This window comes from Gavia stellata, chromosome 15 (assembly GCF_030936135.1).
Source record: "Gavia stellata isolate bGavSte3 chromosome 15, bGavSte3.hap2, whole genome shotgun sequence".
Taxonomy (NCBI): domain Eukaryota; kingdom Metazoa; phylum Chordata; class Aves; order Gaviiformes; family Gaviidae; genus Gavia; species Gavia stellata.
In genome coordinates this window covers 21752214-21769542 of record NC_082608.1, presented here as the reverse complement: position 1 = coordinate 21769542, position 17329 = coordinate 21752214, and the positions used below count along the sequence as shown (strand labels likewise).

The 17329-nt window shown below is 46.0% G+C and overlaps 1 protein-coding gene across 1 annotated transcript in view; it reads right to left on the bottom strand.

The window, feature by feature from the left end:
- ZC3H18 (zinc finger CCCH-type containing 18) overlaps positions 1-17329 on the bottom strand; it is a 48590-nt gene that overhangs the window by 14527 nt on the left and 16734 nt on the right. Inside the window, exons 7-10 of the mRNA XM_059824785.1 lie at positions 14269-14386; positions 12779-13077; positions 1356-1556; positions 280-405 (exon numbers count right to left, since the gene is read on the bottom strand). Coding sequence (XP_059680768.1) covers positions 280-405; positions 1356-1556; positions 12779-13077; positions 14269-14386 — 744 coding nt within the window. The remainder of the gene's footprint in view (positions 1-279; positions 406-1355; positions 1557-12778; positions 13078-14268; positions 14387-17329) is intronic.

Here is a 17329-nt window from a genome sequence, read left to right as displayed (position 1 = left end):
CTCAGCTACCACAGGCATGGGAAACAGCCCAGTCACAACAGCACACTGCTCGTGGGTGGGGGTACTGTGGAGAGGAGGGGGTGGCTGATGTACCTGCTTCATTGAACAACTGAAACAGCAGGCTGCCTTGCAGTCTCTCGCATTTCCCTCGCTCAGGGAAGTGGTTTGAATGTTTTATTTCAAGAGTTGGCTATTTGCTTTTAAGTAGCAGCAAAAGTAGCTGTTAGCAAGCGTTTGGAAACCAGTACACCACCACTTTCAAATCCAAGGAGCCATTACCTGGACCTGCTGCCTGAGAAAGAGCTGTGTCTTGAAGAGCGACTAGAGTAAGAGCTGTAAGAAGATGATCTGGAACGAGATCGCGAGGAACCTGAACCAGAATAGGTGGATGAACGAGAAGAGGACCTGAAAGAAAAAAATATTAAAATTCAGCACCTCTCGAGAAGTCCTCCGAGACCAAGGTCTTGTTTCCAGTACACTCTTCCCAAGTTCTCAAATCCTGCTCCCAAAACTACCTGCCTTCTTCCTCGGTGACCTGTCAGGACTACAGCCTCTCCTGGGTCCCCCATTTCTTTTAGAGAGGATCCTGTTGTTGCTACCCGCTTTGTGCCCTTGAACAGGCCGCCCCTCCTTTAGCTAATGACTTTCCATTCCTTTTTGAGAACTCCTTCCACACAATTTTATGCCTCTTCACCAGACAATCCCCGGATTGGTTGGGTCACACAAGGTAAGAGAAAACAGAAAAATCTCAGGTGCAGTGACCCCAGCAAGGAAAGCTATCTGCTTCAGGAGGGCTTTGGTTTTTAGATCCGTATCTTCAATTCAGCGTGTTCCTCATTCCTCTCTGATACTTTCCCCCCCCCTCTTTTCAGAAGCTTCAAGTTCAATCATTTAAAGAAAATGGATCCAGCTTATGCCTCAACTCTCCTAGATTCAGGGTGCTTCTTTCTGAAAGGTGTTTTTTTATCTCACACAAACTGGTTTCGGAGCTCCACTGCAACCCTCTCAGGCTCTATCAAACCTCCACAACCCCAGTTTTTCCCCCAACAGCATCAGCATGCTCTTCCTGGTGTGGGCTCACCTCATCCCCCCAGCACTCCTGCAGTGAAGAGGCTCCAATTTTTACTGTCTTTTCTTAATCTGCAACAGGTCACATCATGGCATCCACGGTTACGTGCCCCCTTTAGCTTCCACCTCACTATCTATATGCCGGTGTCCATAGCTGTCACTAAGCAGCAAGCCTTGAACTGCTTTCCCGAACATCTCAACATCATCTACTGACAAGGAAGAGTCATGCCGCGTTCCCTGACACACTAACGAGGCTTGGATGCGACACGCTCTTCACCTTCACTCACCTTGAAGAGCCAGAAGCAGACGCTGAAGAAGCAGAGGTTTTTCGGCGCCTACGCGCACGGCTGGGAGAGACAGAGACACCGAGTTTCTTTTTGGGGGACTTGGATCGGCGCCAGGGGTCCTTCCATTCATCTGCCCTCTTCGACTGAGTGGTGGTAATTGTGGTTGCCTCCTTCTCCTTCTTTGGTGGCTCAGGCTGACGGCTGGAAAAGACAGGAGTTAAGTAGCTGGGATTTTTTTTATATAGTAAAGCTACTAGAAACACAGGGCCAGGAAAAGATCTCAGAAATTCATCCTTCATACCAGTACCAGCTCTTAACTTCCACTGCAGGATATTCAGCATCATTTCGGGGTGATGAAGGGTTAGAACAGCTATCAGTTTGTAAGTCAGTGACTGCAAGCCCTTCAAAGCAGCAGTACCTGCAAGTTTTGTGAACTACTTTGTCGCACTGACCAAGCAGTGACCTGCGAGCCGATTTCAGCTTTGGCTTTTGGCCTCCAAGGATCGGAAACAAGCACGTGCAAGAGGGAAGGGAAGGGGAAAGCTGGTTCTTCCTACGCCTATGCCAAATAGCTACAGCTGGAGCAACCCAAACCTGGTAGGCAGAGATCCCAGTGCAATGAAAATACTAAACAGATCTAGATTAAGGACAGACTTCGAGCGTGCACCTGAAATGCCTTCTCAACACAGCAAACTGCTGGAAACAACCAGCAGGCACCAAGAGATTCAGCCTGAATTACAGTGCCCTTATCAGAACATCAAGTGGGACTGTGTCAACAAGCCTTACCACAGCCAAGACACATTGATCTGTTTTTACCCTTACAAAGGGGATGGTTACCTCATCAGCTGAACATAAAGCAGTTCATAATGGTTGTTTTATCACTGTATTATTCTCTAGGTGCTTATAAACACCATCGAACATGTGCTCTCCTGTTGTTGATAACCATGAAGATGTGACAAGTCAGGCTAGATACCCTCCACCTCCTCCCTTCCCTTTTAAGGGCTCTACTTGTGTTTTGCCGTTTTCTTTGGTTCTCCAGGCTTCCCTTCTCCTCCACAATCCTCTGAAAATAATTCAGGGCTAACTTTTCAGCATCCACACCTGAGAGTTCCTTAGGTACTCCAGGCTGAGTTTCTTCAGGCCTAGACTTTATTACCTCTCTTACCTATGGGTGATTTAACTTAGGATTTTTCCTCACGTTTACTCTAACCTGCACATGACTGTTCAATTACCTGCTCATAACCTTCTCCCTCGGGTTTTAGGCAAAATTTGTGCTTGCTTAAAGGTTTATGACGTCTGTTGCACTCATCGAATTACCAGTACATTGGTGCATTTACTCCTTTTCTCAAAATAATGAACTCTCTCGCTCTGAGATTCTGGGGGAGGAAAGGCACCTTCCATCGCTGGGTTCAGCCAGTACCACCCCATTAGTCACACGACTGAAGCAATCACTCCCCATGCAACTTCCTCGACCTTTTCAGATAAAAAAAGCAACCTCCAAGTTTTCCAATAATTCTATGGACTGCACTTCTTGCCACATTGCCACAGCTGCTGGCAAAAAACATTTTTTCAACAGACAACAGGATAATTAAAGCTCTTCCTTAGCAGCCTGTTCTGCCCTTTGGAGGCTTCACTAGTCACTAAGAAGTCTCATCTCCTTGCTTGGCAGTATTAAAACACAGTCTCAACACCGTTAAAACTCCTACGGCCTCTCACGTCTTCCCTGACTCCAGAACTTGTATATGCTGACTTTAAATTCCAGTGCAGCATCCTACTCTTTCCCTATCTTTGCTGATAATAACTACAGATATTTTACAATTTGTCCCACGTCTATCTTGGTATATACAGAATTTTATGGGAGGAGAAACTCTCCTTTCACATTCGCCTCTCCCACAAATCTCATTCCAGCCTCAGAAGAGGACGCTTACGTATTAGCACACAAAATTGCTGACTGCCTAGTAAGAGAGTCCCAAGCAGGGCTATGGCTCAGCATTATTCACCAGCATCTTCATTTAGCATCATCACCCTTTCCAGCGCTGCTCTAACATATGCTATTTAACACAGCACATGTTATTTGCAGTGGGTTGGTCTAGTTTTCGATATTACAGCCACATCTATAACTAAGTATCTCACCATGGAGGAAGACCATGACTCTGAATATGGTGTTGAGAGAGACTGGACCTATTATTTATACTCTGATAACTCTAAATAGTCGTAGCCAGTGTCAAGCTCTCGTTCCAGCAGACGTAGTACAAACTCATTTTGAAGCCATCTTGACCTCTGGAGTATCTTCAAAGCAATTAAGAGCAAAGCAGGAAGAAAAAGAAGGCTGGGAACAGCCTACACACCTTGCATCAAGCAGCAGGCTGAACAGCAGCAGGAGGAGAACACCACGTGAGGATGCTTGGGAATACCGCTAGACTATGTCCCGCTCTGATGTCCCTTCCCGAGGGACTGCAGCCTGCAAGCTTTGGGAGATACAAGGGGAATATTCTGCTGGCACAGGCGGGCAGAGAGGCAGTATCCATCTCAAGATGTGGATAAAGCCTGCCGAGAACCTTTTCACTGCAGGGTCCGAAGTGACAGAAATGTGAAAGATAACACTAATGAATTACCTTGCTCCTCTCAGGCTCTGCTCTCCCGCAATAGTTTTCAGAAAGAAAAGTCTCCCACAGAATTTATTCTCTGCCTCTCAAAAAAAACCCCAACTCAGTCAGATTCATGTCCAACAGCAGCACACCCCGGGAGCCGGACCTCAGCTCCAGTCCCACGTGGGAACAACTTACGCTGAACTCCACAACTTGGGCACGACCTTGGAGCAAAGATGACTATGAAAGCAAATCTCATTACTTGCACCTATTACCTGGTTTGATGCAATTCTCTCTCGATGAAGTCATTTTCTGGAGGAAAGGTTTTTTCCCCAGGAAAACCACAACAGAAAGCCTCATTTCTGGATATCCTTTGGCTTTTTGACTCAGCAGTAAGTATGCTACCATACTATAGCCAAGAAAGAAAGACGATGCTCATGTCAGGACATTTTCAAAGTCTTTCCTCAAGAGTTACCTGCATGCCCAACGTGTAGCATCACCAAATAAACTTGTTCAACTTAATATGAGGGACTGGTATCTGACGCCACTTGGCTCGTCTCCTCCAGTGGAATTCAGGAGTCAGAACTGAAAGTAAGCCGGAGCGACTGCCAAGATCCTCACTATCCGCAACTCCTTCAGTCAACAGGGAGAGGAAAAAAAAATATTGTAGTAGTTTGCTGCTGGGTCAGCAAGTCCAACCAGCCTATGGCATGGTTTGAACAACTGCAGGAGCTGATCCACGGCAAACAGAGGAGGGAAGGGGAGAAGCAGCCTGGCTGCTTCGGGGTGGTTGAGCCATGAGATCGTCTCTTGCAGCACTTTATACGAGTTCATCCTCAGCCCAGCACAGTTACCCAGACTGCTGCAGCCCACGCTGCAGGCAAACCTAACGCGCTTCGGCACAGAGAGCTGCTGGCAAAAAACTCCTACGCTACCAAAGCTCACGTGTGAATCCCAGTCTCCTTTTTCACCAAATTCCAATTTTTAGGAAACAGTTCAAATATTTGAGAATTAACTCCCTAATTAGGTTAAGCCTATGCCATGAGGTTTAAAAAAAAAAATAAGTAAAAATGACAGAGGGAGTAAGAGAGACTGACAGGACAGACTGATCAAAAGCAGCTTAATTTCCTTCCAGAGCCCCGAGGAGCAGCATCCTGCGTCACCAGGGCACGAGCAAGGTCTGCAGAGCTTCGCTATTTCCGAAGCCCATTTTAACTTCAAAATAACTAAATGCTTTATTTTCCAGAACGAACACGTTAATGCGTATTTGGCTGGAATTTAATTACAGCAATCAAGCAGAGAACTGAAGCTGAACGTGGCTTTGGCAATGAGAGGAGGAACAAAGGCAGCTCCAGCTGGCAGCGCAAACCACAGCGTAGGTCAGCCAGCTCCCGACCGCACGCGCTCCGGCTCCCAAATAAACCCCGTTTGAAGCACGTCACTGAATTCAACAAGAATTTGGAGGGGGTAAAAGCGGAGCCGCACAGCTCAAGTTTTCCTCCTCATGTATTATGCAAATGACACTGAAGCATTTCTAATCTTAGAGGGCAAAATAAGCTTGTCGGGGAAAGTGCTCCCTTCCTTCCCCCTCCCCGTGGGACACGGCTCCCACAGGTAACGCAAACCTTATCACCCACAGCCACCGGTGACGTCAGCCTGGCTCCAGGGCTACTGTTTTGGCCGGCAGTTACAGCTCAATTTTCTGAAAGAGGGAAGTCCACTGATGATTTAAAAGCCTTTTCGTTTCTTGCAGGAAAGCAAGCGTTGCGTCAGCGGCACCGGCGCGAGTTTTCCTTCAGTGTCAGTGGAATTTTCCAGAGGATGTGGACTCGAGGAACGACTGGAGCCATGTGGCAAGGCAGTTGTGAAGAGACCTACAACTGCTGTACAATAAACTCCAGCAGTGTGTATGCAGGCTGGAAGATTTTTCCCATCTTGGCACAATAAAGTCACTTGTGTGGCTGGAGAGGGACAACAGCGCCCGAAAGCTACCTATGTGCGGCTACGATGGGAAATGCTGAAGCCTGGAGCCCCTGCTAATTGATCTTGGTGAAATATTAGCAAAGGATATGCTTTTCTCAAGATGTTTCGACCTAAAGCAGAGTTATCAGTCGCTTAAAAAAAAAAAAAAAAGAAAAGATTTCTTCAAAGCCTGATGGGGAGAGGCTTTGAAATTAAATAGTGGAGATACAATCTGAACCTACAGTATGAAATCATCACAGCAGGTAGATAAACATATCTGAGATGTGATCTACCCTAAGGGCTGAGCATTTGACGCCTTGAGAGCCTCCTCTAAAAGAGAGGTACACGCGTGCAGCGATTCTGCCCAGGTCTTTGCAATGTTTTAATAAAATCCAGTGTGGGAGATCTCTCCAGTAATTCTGACTCTGAAATGCCAAAGAAAAACACATTCCTTCACATCCACATCTGAGTCACTCGATGCCCTTCTTCATCTTGATTTACGGTTACGAAATCCTTCTCCTTTTACTGTGGAAGCGGAGGCAGAACCTCAAGAACCATGAAGACTAACGAAAACTCCAGTCAACAGAAATGCTTCGCGGAGAACTTTGAGAAGTTTTGCTGATTTGGTTCGCGGAGAGATTTTATTATCGCTAACTTCCCAAATGAACTGGGAGCATAAATGAAAGCGAAGCTGTCTAACTAGGTTCCATTGCTCCGGCTGGAAGCTGCACCACAAAATTGGGGATGTAAACAAGTTATTATAATGTTTATCACCACAGCGTTACCATACAGGGCACTCGACTATGAGTCTGAAGAACTGCAGAGCAGCACGGGGCATGTTCTGTATGTGGGGAGAAGGGAAATCCTCTTCTGGGTGATGCTGTACCTTGTAGCACTGAAGACAGCATGGCAGACCCACCGCGCGCAGGAGAAACAGAGGTCAGGCTCAAGCTGGAGCCGATAAACCTCACTTCAGCCAGGGAAACCCAACGGCCTGGGGCCATTTGCTTCTCCGAACTCACTGCACTCCACCAAGCTGCCCAGGGAAGGTGCAGACAGCTGGAGAGCAAATCCATGCCTCCTGACAGAGGCTGCTTTTCCCCCTCAGTAACTTTTCATGGATGTTAAGACTAACTCAGAGCGCTCAGGGTCTTCCAGATGCCTGACTCAAAACCAGGAAGAGCACACAGTTGTCCACCCTGCCTGCTCTTCCTCCTGGGGCAGGACAAACAGAAATAAATGAAGGATTTCTCTTATAAGAAACAGACGACATTTCCGCACGGAAAACTAGGAGAAGACAAGATCCACCAGCCTACCGCACCATCTTTATACAACAGGATGAGACACTATACCTAAGCCCACCAAAACACCTAGCTCTATTTGAGCAACAGCGGCTTTCGTACAGAGCCCCTGTACTCAAAAAATAGGGAGCAGATCCAGCGGGCGGCACGGGGAGACCACCAGAAGCTGTCAGAAAAGATGACGATGACCCAGGGACACTTAGAATTACAGATTTTTCTGAAAAACGAGTTCAGTCGGTTTGTGATTGCACACATACACACACAAAATCATGAATCACTCCATTTGCATTCCCTTACTTTGTCACTCCTTTATCTAATCAACCTTATTCCTACACTTTCTAACTTGCAAGCCCTGGGTAACCTGCATTCATTGATTTTAGACTCCAGGTTATCCTGTTCATTAACGTGCTCACCCCAGAGATTAACAACGACCTATTACAAAGACAACTTGAATTAGCTTGAAAAAATACTGAAGGGTAAGCTCCGCCAAGAGAACATGTAACCTTTTGTCCCAGGGTCTGCAGCATTATATAGCATCTCACAGTTGAGGGCTACTGCCAACTCAACAGAAGCTGGAAAGAAGTACAATACTCCTTGCTGGAAGGGTTTTACAAAGGATTTATGATTTGCTACAGAATAGCTGCCCTTTCTGACATTGCTTTAAATTTTACAGTGTCCCTACTTGCAGGTGTTATTTTTATTTTTTAATGGCTGCATAAGTGCACTCCGTCAATAATCTCTAGCCCAGCTGAAGAAAACTTCCTTCCAAAAAACTGTTGTGTGTGCAATAATCACAAGACGGTTCACCGGGACACTGCTCCTTCCTGGCAGCTTGGGAGCTGTTGTCACCTCCTGTCTGGACTCTGGAACATCTCCGAGGACAACAGCCTCCTCCTCCTCACCCTACTTGGCACTGGCATCTCACAGAATTTGGGGTCCGTATCATGTACCCTGACCAAACCTGTCTGCGTGGAAATAGCTTTTAGGTCAGACTTCAGGACAAACTTCTTCAAGGAAATGGCCTCAAGTTGCGCCAGGGGAGGTTCAGGCTGGATATTAGGAAAAATTTCTTTACTGAGAGAGTGGTGAAGCACTGGGAGAGGCTGCCCAGGGAGGTGGTGGAGTCACCATCACTGGACGTGTTCAAGGAGCGTGTGGACGAGGCACTGCGGGACATGGTTTAGTGGGCATGGTGGGGTTGGGGTGATGGTTGGACTTGATGATCTTACAGGTCTTTTCCAACCTTAGTGATTCTGTGAGAACTGGAGATGACAAATTTCTCACCCGAAGGTTTATTTTGCCATGCTGCTTCTCACCAGGGCCCACAGCATCCCCCGCAGAGGAAACCCAGAACCTCTCAGAGGTGGGAAAGAAATCAATGCCCATCTCCCAGACCTGCAGCATGGGATTGCTGCTGCTTCTTCCTCCCCACTTGGTCAATAACCACCTAGTGCCACCCCAGCCAACGGGGCAGCGATACTGAGCCTGCTGCCCTCACCAGCGGGTCCAGTTCCTCAATGTCCCTCAGTGCTTTGAAATACAACCGCTAACAGGTCCCCCGACACTAACTGCTTTGCTTAATGTGCTCCTGAAACAATCAGATTCACTCAGATGATGGCGGGATAAAGACCTCTGCAACAAGAGGAGGATTTAAGCAAATGACTGTTTCTGCATGCAGGGCCTTTGCTCACAGCTAAAGGCCAGGAGCCTGGGTAAGAACATCTTGCACTGCTCTGAGTCTCTTCAAATAAAGTATTTCATGCCACTTTATCCCTGAAATGCTTTGCACAACAGTGAGCTACACTGGCAAGATAGAGATATAAAGCAGAAATTTTGCACTCAGCAATATCAGGCACAGCCTGAGGCATCAGAACTCGTTCTGGAGATGGGGAACACAAGGACAGCCAGCCAAGTTATCCCTCTAATTGATCATAAAGTGTCCTGGCTTGTTTAAGTGTTCGAAGCCTGAGGAGGGAGGAGGAGGAGAGGGAGGAACAATTTTATTAGCATTGCAATCTCAGATTATAAACTTCTTGGAGTGCTCATCTTAAGCTTGGGAAAAAAACCAAAAGCATAAAGCAGCAATTGCACACTCCTTCAAAAAAAGTCCAATTCACATGCGACAATCCTACTTGAAGCCCAAATACTGCAGTCTCTTCTTTTCAAAGGTTCAAGGAGAAACATTTTGCCACTGAGTCCATTAGGGTTTACAATCTTTGTTTGTTGTTAAATTCTAATCCTCCTCATCTGCAGCAAGCAGTGATGCCAGGAAGTCCTCTGGCTTCTCTGTGTTATTAGCCTTAACTGCTCTGCTGTTGTTTAGAGACTCAGATTAAACCTTCCTGCTTTCAACATAATGGAAAGGGAATTTGTTTTCATGTTCCTGGCTATTAGCTTTTTGAGTTTTCTTTCACCCTTTTCGACTCTGCACTCTGTATGTCAGTTTGTTCCTTCCTCCAGCTCTCTCACAGTGAGTGAGCTCTTACGCTGATGGGCAGACCGGCATCTACCTGTAATTACAGACATCCTCAGCTCTGCCTTTGGCAAAGCTCCTTGCCGGTTGCACAACCCCTGTGGAGCAGTTTTCCAATCTCCCCAGCTCATTAGTAAGGGAAGAGCAGGGCCGCGTGGGCTCCAGCTGGAAGCGGCGCTGCCTTTGGTGCAGGAATGTTAACGGGCAGCTGCCTGCAGCCCGGTGCGAGCCAGCCCCCATCGCCGCATGACGCCTGGAAAGGCCGGACTTGCCAAAAGCGGGGATCCAGTGATTAGGGAAAGCCCGGAGTCTATAAATAGACCCGCAGGTGAGCGCTACGCCCCTACCGTGCATCCTGCTGCCCAGGAAGCGCGAAGCAATCACAAGCATTTTACACATTAAACAAACTCGGGAGCTGTTTAATCCCAAGGTGCCAAACCTGAACCTCTGCAGCACGGCACGAAGGTATTTGGAGAAAAGGTGAGACGGCTCGAACAGATGCACTGCCAGGAGGAAGTTTGGAGCCTGTCAAAAAGGTTACGTGGGACAAAACAGCGCTGCCCAGAGCCAAGTCACACTGTAAGCGTGACGGAGGCTGCCGGGGAATGCAGCGTAGGGAAACACAAACTGCTGGATGAGGGATGTCTTCTCCAAGGGAAAAGAAGTTGAATTATGCTTTCACTTTGTTAAAAAGCTTTTTCAAAACTTACTTCTGCAGTTTTATTTTCTCTGCAAACATCCATACTCCTGTAAATGCTGTAGTAAGAGTGTTCATGTTGACATGGGTTTCAGCTGCGGGAACTGAAGTCCCATTAAGAGTACTTGGAGAGCTGCCTTCAACAACGTAGGGCTTTCCGGTTTACTGGTAAGTAATTAATTCCACTCTCCTCTGAGAGGAGGTACTATGTGTAGGTGCTGACCTAAGATTTTTTTGGGGAGATTTTAAAGCGTTCCGCTCAGTACTAGCTCCCTATTCAACACAAATATTACAAACGCTTCTTGCCACCAAGCTTTTAAAGCCCCACACAAATGAAGCCAAAAGCAAGCCCTGCTCGCTGTCCCTCTCTCCCAGCTCTCTGCCTGGCCCTACAGCCACCAGTGCTTGCGTTACAGGACAATGCCAAGGACACTTCCAACTGTAGATTCTCTACGATCTGCTTCTAGAAAGAATAGCAGACTTAAACCAAAAAAAAAGCATAGAGGTGTTATCAAAGGCTGTTTTTAATTTACCAAGAGCTGTCTTAAGAAGCCTGGTTTGGAGATCCAAGAGGCATCCACAGCACCCTTAAGCAGTGCTTATGTCAGAGAAGGGGCCCAGGAGGGAAGCAGGGAACCCATATTCACAAAGCACATAACGTCACAAACACTGTAAATCCCATCTCTTGGCTCACACAGATGGTTACATGGGGTGAGATGGATCTAAGATTGGCGAACACGGCCACCGCTCCGACCCAGCAAACCTTGGGCAGCACTAACAGCGAAAGCTCTCCCACAAAGCCCTGCCCCATGACCCAACATAAGCATCAAGGGAAGGAGCAACCAGCAGCCTCAGCCTTGTGCACAGTGATCCTGGTCACAGTGACTGTTAATGACTAACAACCTGAGCTGCCAATCAGCTGATGTCACTTTCATCATCGTCATCATCATTGTCACATGGTTCTGGATAGCAAGAGCTCTTCCATCACTAACCCAACGAGAGCACAAACCAACAGCAAATGTGGTAATTAAGGCGCACAAATTATGGTTGTAAGTGAAGATTAGAATTAAATGTAACATATAATTAAATGTATTCCTATAACCACTCTGACACTGTTACTGCACCAAAGCGCTCACAAGACACCTTTAAACTGTTCTGAAACCGTGACTTCGTCTTGGAAAAAATGGTCATCATCAAGAACCAGCTTTCCTTCTACTAATGCAAATAAAAACTCTGGGTCAGATTCAAGACAAAACCCTGCTCCCATCTGAAACCCCACAATTCCACATGGCACCTCATTCCAGGCCTTCTTAGCCCTGTTCTTTGTTAAGACACACTCCTCACGTTCATGATGTTTCATGCCTTCCTCTAGTGCTCGACAAACAAGACAGACATTAGGCAGAAGGAGAAGCTCCAATATGTCTTGGGAAACAGCTTCCCTGCGCCCCTCTTTGCCCTGACATGCATATATACACGCTTGTGCATCCACACGTTCCTCGACATGCCGTTGGATGACTCCATCTGCCACTAGTTTCCTGACACCGCTAATCAGTTTTCCTGGAGATGCCCTTCAGCAGGAAATTTGATGCTTTTCTCCGATTCTGAACCAGAAGATGTTGTGACATTAGAACTTCCCGTAAGACAAGTTCTATATTCAGCCGTGATATTTATACAATGCTTTACAAATATTCCTAATACACAGTATGCTGGTAAGCCACAGTACTTAAATAATTGACAAAGAAAAAAAATAAGATTCACTTTTGAAATTCCTGGACTTTTAGTCTGTCTGGTTCAATTTTCTCTTTAACACAGGTCGGAACCAGGATTTTCAGAAGAAATGGACAATCAGAGGCAAAAAACCCGACTCCACACTGCAACCTCGGCGTAACACCTAGCAGAGACTCATTTCAAGGCAATTACAATCCTTTTAGTTTTTCTAGGCTCTTTTGGGAGTTTTACTTAATAAATCTCCAGATATTTTTGCTATCCACAGACTCCCAAACCAGCCCTGGTTCTTGTCAAAGGACATTTGTCAAGGCTTCAAAGGGAGTTGCCACCATCTGCAGGACTCTCTCAGCACTGGGGACTCAGCCAACCTCCCAAGACGTACTCTAGCCTCAAGGGAACAGGGACAAGCCAAACATCTCCATACCTACAGGAGAGATGCTCTCCTCCTTTCAGAGTCAGGTTATGCACGCTCGGTTCTTACTGATGTTTTAGCTCCACTTAGTGGCCAGCAAGGCTGATTTAAAGCATTGCCTTTCTCTTGAAACTACTGCTCTAATCAAGAGTTGCGGACAATATGGATCTTCTCCACTCTGATCAGTGTGAGCCTGGTTCGTGACCCACAGCTAAAACAACGTCAACTAAAATATCAAGTCTGAATTCCAGCAAACACTTACCTTGGTAGCAGCGGGGACCGGGGCTTTGGTTTTTCTTTCTCCTTTTCACGTTCCCTGTCCCTGTCCCGGTCTCGGTCCCTGTCCCGGTCCCTGTGCTGCCTGTCTTTTTCATCTCTCTTCACTCGTTCTCTCTCACGTTCCCACTCTTCTTTCCGCCGCTGGCGTTCCTTGTCACGTTCCCGTTCCCTTTCACGTTCTCGCTCCCGCTGGCGCCGTTCCCGTTCCCGCTCTCGCTCCCTCTCGCGTTCCCTTTCTCGTTGTCTGTTCTCTCTTTCCCTTTCCCGTTCTCGCTCTCTTTCCTTTAAAAAAACAAGAGAAAACATCGTGATGCTGTGGTAATATCTCCTAACAAAGCGGGCAGCAAGGTTTCAGAGTCTTGGACTGCAAGCAATTACATACACCCTCCCATGTTACAGCAAAGTATTGAGATAAATAATCTGGAGCTTGCTGGCCATCACTGTTTGCTGAGCAAGCAGAAAGTGGAGAGGAACAAAACACCACATCATATTCATCACAGTTGTAATTTTCAAAGGCAACAGTCAAAGATTAATTTGGCTTATTATGCTTATTAAATAAATGTATTGATGTTTACAAGTATTTACTCTCGTTGCTGATCATGTTTATAACAAGCTCATTAACTTTACAAGCAAGCACCATGAAAATAATTGATGGTGCATCACGTGCAACAATAGTGAGGACAGGCGCCTGTTTATGCACTGCTTCTGTAGAACAGCCAGGTCTTACAGCACAAGGAAAGCCACTTGTTAAAGGATGTGACGAATACCAGTGAAAACCTCCCCACTGAGCAGGACTTACTTTTTTTGCCACTATTCTTGAGGCACAACAGTTCGCATGAGGGCAAAAGGAAGCAGAGGGCAAGGATTCATAGCCTTATTTTCATTGAGCTCTACACCTTCCAGCAGCGCAACACCAACCAACTGCATCTGAGATTGTAGCAACTGGCTGGGTGCGTTCTTCATCTGACTCAAACCAACTAACGTGCAACTCCACCAGTGGGGGACAGTCATGCCGGAGCCTCCGTCTGTACACAAAGCACGCCTGTCCAAATCTAATCCTTTCCATCTGTCCCAATAACTTCACAAGCAAACCATTCCTCAGGTTATTTCCTGGAAACTCCCTCCCTCTCCAACATTTCCAAGAATGGCTGCAGATGCAGTTGCACACAGAAGCGCTGCACAACTGCCTGGTACGCAGAGGAGCAGCCGGCGCATGTGAAGAGGAACCACCTTCTCATCTCAGACAAGCTTTTGCCTTCATCACGCTGAAACAGAAAATCCTCCCATCCCTGCACCTGGAGTGTGTTCTGCGCAGTAATTAACTCAAGATTTAACTATTTGTAAGATTAAGCACATCTTGAACGTACATGAAAAGTCCCGTTTCAACCACTGCACTGGAAACATGACAAGCACCAGAAATTCCTGGAAGAAAGTTGAAAGGAAAAGCACGGAAAGGGGTATTACCTTACTTACTCTGTAGTTACGGTATGGATCTGGGTCTGTATACTGAACCCTGAAATTCTCATACTGCCCACCACGCCAGAACCGTTCTATTTCATAGTCATAATAGGGATCTGTATAGGGATCAAGCCTACAATGAAAAACAGGGAAGGTTAGAAAGGGAAATATCACCTTGTCACCATACAGAAACACTACGTATTCTAGGTCAGGTCTTAGTCACTGTGCACTGACAAGAAAAAACATGTTCAACGGAGTAGGACCGTACAAAGTGGTTTATTTTCTACACATCCCAAACAGACAGAAACAGTCTTTAAGCGAAGCTTATCAGAGAAAAGCACAAACCTTTCTTGATAAACACAAAAAGAGAAACACTACGACCCAAATTCAGCCTTCAAATCAATGTGGTAAAAATGAAGAAACACCAATTGCTTTTTATAGCCACTTCAAATGTATGCAAATGTAACAGAACATGTTTTGCCTCATTGATTTAGAGCTGCCTTTTCCATCCATGCACACAGAGCTAATCTCAAGCCCCCTCACGTCAGAAGTGGGACGGCTGGCGATCCGCTACTCCCCTGCCACCGGAGGCGATGGGTGCATGCCAGTGCCGCCAGCACAGGACACGAGCTGTTGCTGAGCTTTCCGCAGGGAGAAGCTAAGCTTCGGGGGCAGGCCAGCAATGCTCTGCCCCTAGGCCTGGAATTACTCCATGCAATGAAGGTAACCGCTTCTGCAGCTGATATTCTCCAGTGGAAAACAGGTGCTGGCCGCTCAGCACACAAATGAACTGGCCAGCACACCCTGCTCAATTGCAAAACCCTAATGACTTTTGGGAAGGAAAAGGATCTAAACCCCACCCTCCTTAAATCTGCAATGTTTCCTCCGTTTGATGATTTCTATTAACATTATTTGATGTTTTTAATTCACACACTCAACACTATCCAATCCCTGGCCAGCCACCTGGAGTGAAAATACCAGATCCATTGTAAAGATGGGGAGGTGAGTACAGGAAACAAGAAACTTCCAGGGCCACAGAGGAGTCAGTGGCAGAACTAAGCTTATAAAGCAAGTGCTCCCAAATTCCAGATTATCCGTAACGAGACTCTGACTTGTAAGTAAAAGGAATAAAGGGCCCACTTTTGCATTTTAAAAAGTGCCAAATAATCTAACACAGGGTAAGATGTAAGTGCTGCCCTGCAAGTCAAGCAGCTACCTGTATTTCTTTCAGTGCTTTTAAATGGTTTAAGATTTCTATTTTCGTCTGAAACAATAAGCCAAGGGAAAGAGTACCAGGGAATCTTGAATATGAATGCTTAATGCAGCAAAAAACTCCTGATGCCAACCAGACAACAGTCTGGATTCAGTGACATCAGGTGTTCAAAGAGACACAAAAAGATCTCAAGCTACACCAAAAAGGAAACTCTACTTTTTAACCCAGCCTCAAGTCCAAATCTCCCCATTCCCTTCCTACAACATTTGTGGACTTTTTATTCATTTAAAGAAGCATCACTGCTGTGCATTTAGATAATTAAGGGCTTAAATCCTTAGGCAAATAATTGGTATCACCCAAAAAATCAAATACATCCATCCAGTTAATAAACCGCCCACCACACCCGATGGGACAGCGGTCTGTGGCCTAGGAAGTTTTAAGAAGTACAACGGAGAAAGGAAAGGGAATATTTTCTTACAGTTGCAACGGTACTGGAATCAAAGACCTGCTTACCCATAGTTAATGTTTTCTTTGATGTCCACCTCCCTATAGTTTTTCAAAAAAGAAAAAGGGATTCATGAACTATTTAGACATCTTCACAGGTCACAAGACAGTCCTGAAAGCATTTATTAACATCCCCGCTGCACCACCAGTGGTTAGTTTGCTGCAAGGTGTCAATCTGTGCAATAAGTGTGTGCGTGTGAGAGAAAAACCACAATTTTCTAGAGTTTACAGCAGCAGCAACTTCAAAACTTCTGCCTTTACACACAACGAAGATATTTTAATGCCACAGTCTGGTTATACACAAAGGTGCTTGAATTTTCAGGAATTCCATTTGTTTGATTACTTCTGTTTAACACTGGCTACACGCAATGTATTTTTTTTCTTGACTACACGAAAAAACAAAGTCCTGTACCTAACACAACCATTCTTACATCAGTGAGGCAGTGGCATAAAACAACTAGAACGCTGATGCTAGTTTTCGTATACAGTCATAAAATAAAGGTATTATATGGTCAACCCAGAGAGCACTGGTCCCAGGTGCAAATGAAAGCCTTCTCAGAGGAAGAGAAGACCAAGATACAGACCAATTTCTACACAGGAAAAAATTATTATGGGGCAACTGTTTTGTCACAGTCTGCAGAACTGAGGAGATCTTTTTAAGACGGGGAAAGGATTGCACTCCAGAGCAAATCAAAGACTACTGAACAAAAGCTTAACCTGCTCCTTTTCAGACTTTTTTTCTGCAGTTCATTCACTCTAGAGTAGACAGAACCAAGCCTTGCAAACACTTTCTCTGTGAGTAGAAATAATCCATAATCTGTACTCGTAGGAAGAACAGAGGATGTGTAAGCAAGAGAGAAACAGAGATTCACCGGTATTCCTGCAGAATACAAGCCTCCCTCTCTCAAAAATTGTTTTTCCATTCCATTTCTTGGCTCAAGAACTACCAAGCAGGTCTCTCAGAGCTGACTTACTCATCCTTGCACTTTCTTCTGCCTGCTCTCAGTCGTGACAGGAGTGTGTCTGAGGTCTCCAACATTTTATGTTTTACCTCCTTAAAAAAACAATCACCTAAACACTGAAGTTTAGGGTGTTTGTTTTGGCCCAGGCCATGCAGGTAACAGGTTTGCTTTCTGACCAGTGTCTTACTAAATAGTTTACCTGGGACTGGTCAAGATGTTTGTTCAGACCAGCTGCTGTGCCAATGCCCTTGCAAATAAACATCCAGCTGGTCGAGACAGCACAACTGCTGCCCTGAAGCTCTTGGGACGTTGAGCATACTCCAACTTTGCAGCCCCAGCTTTAGCATTTTAAAACTCTCATGGGTTGGAATAAGATAAACAAGAGGAAAAAAGTCAG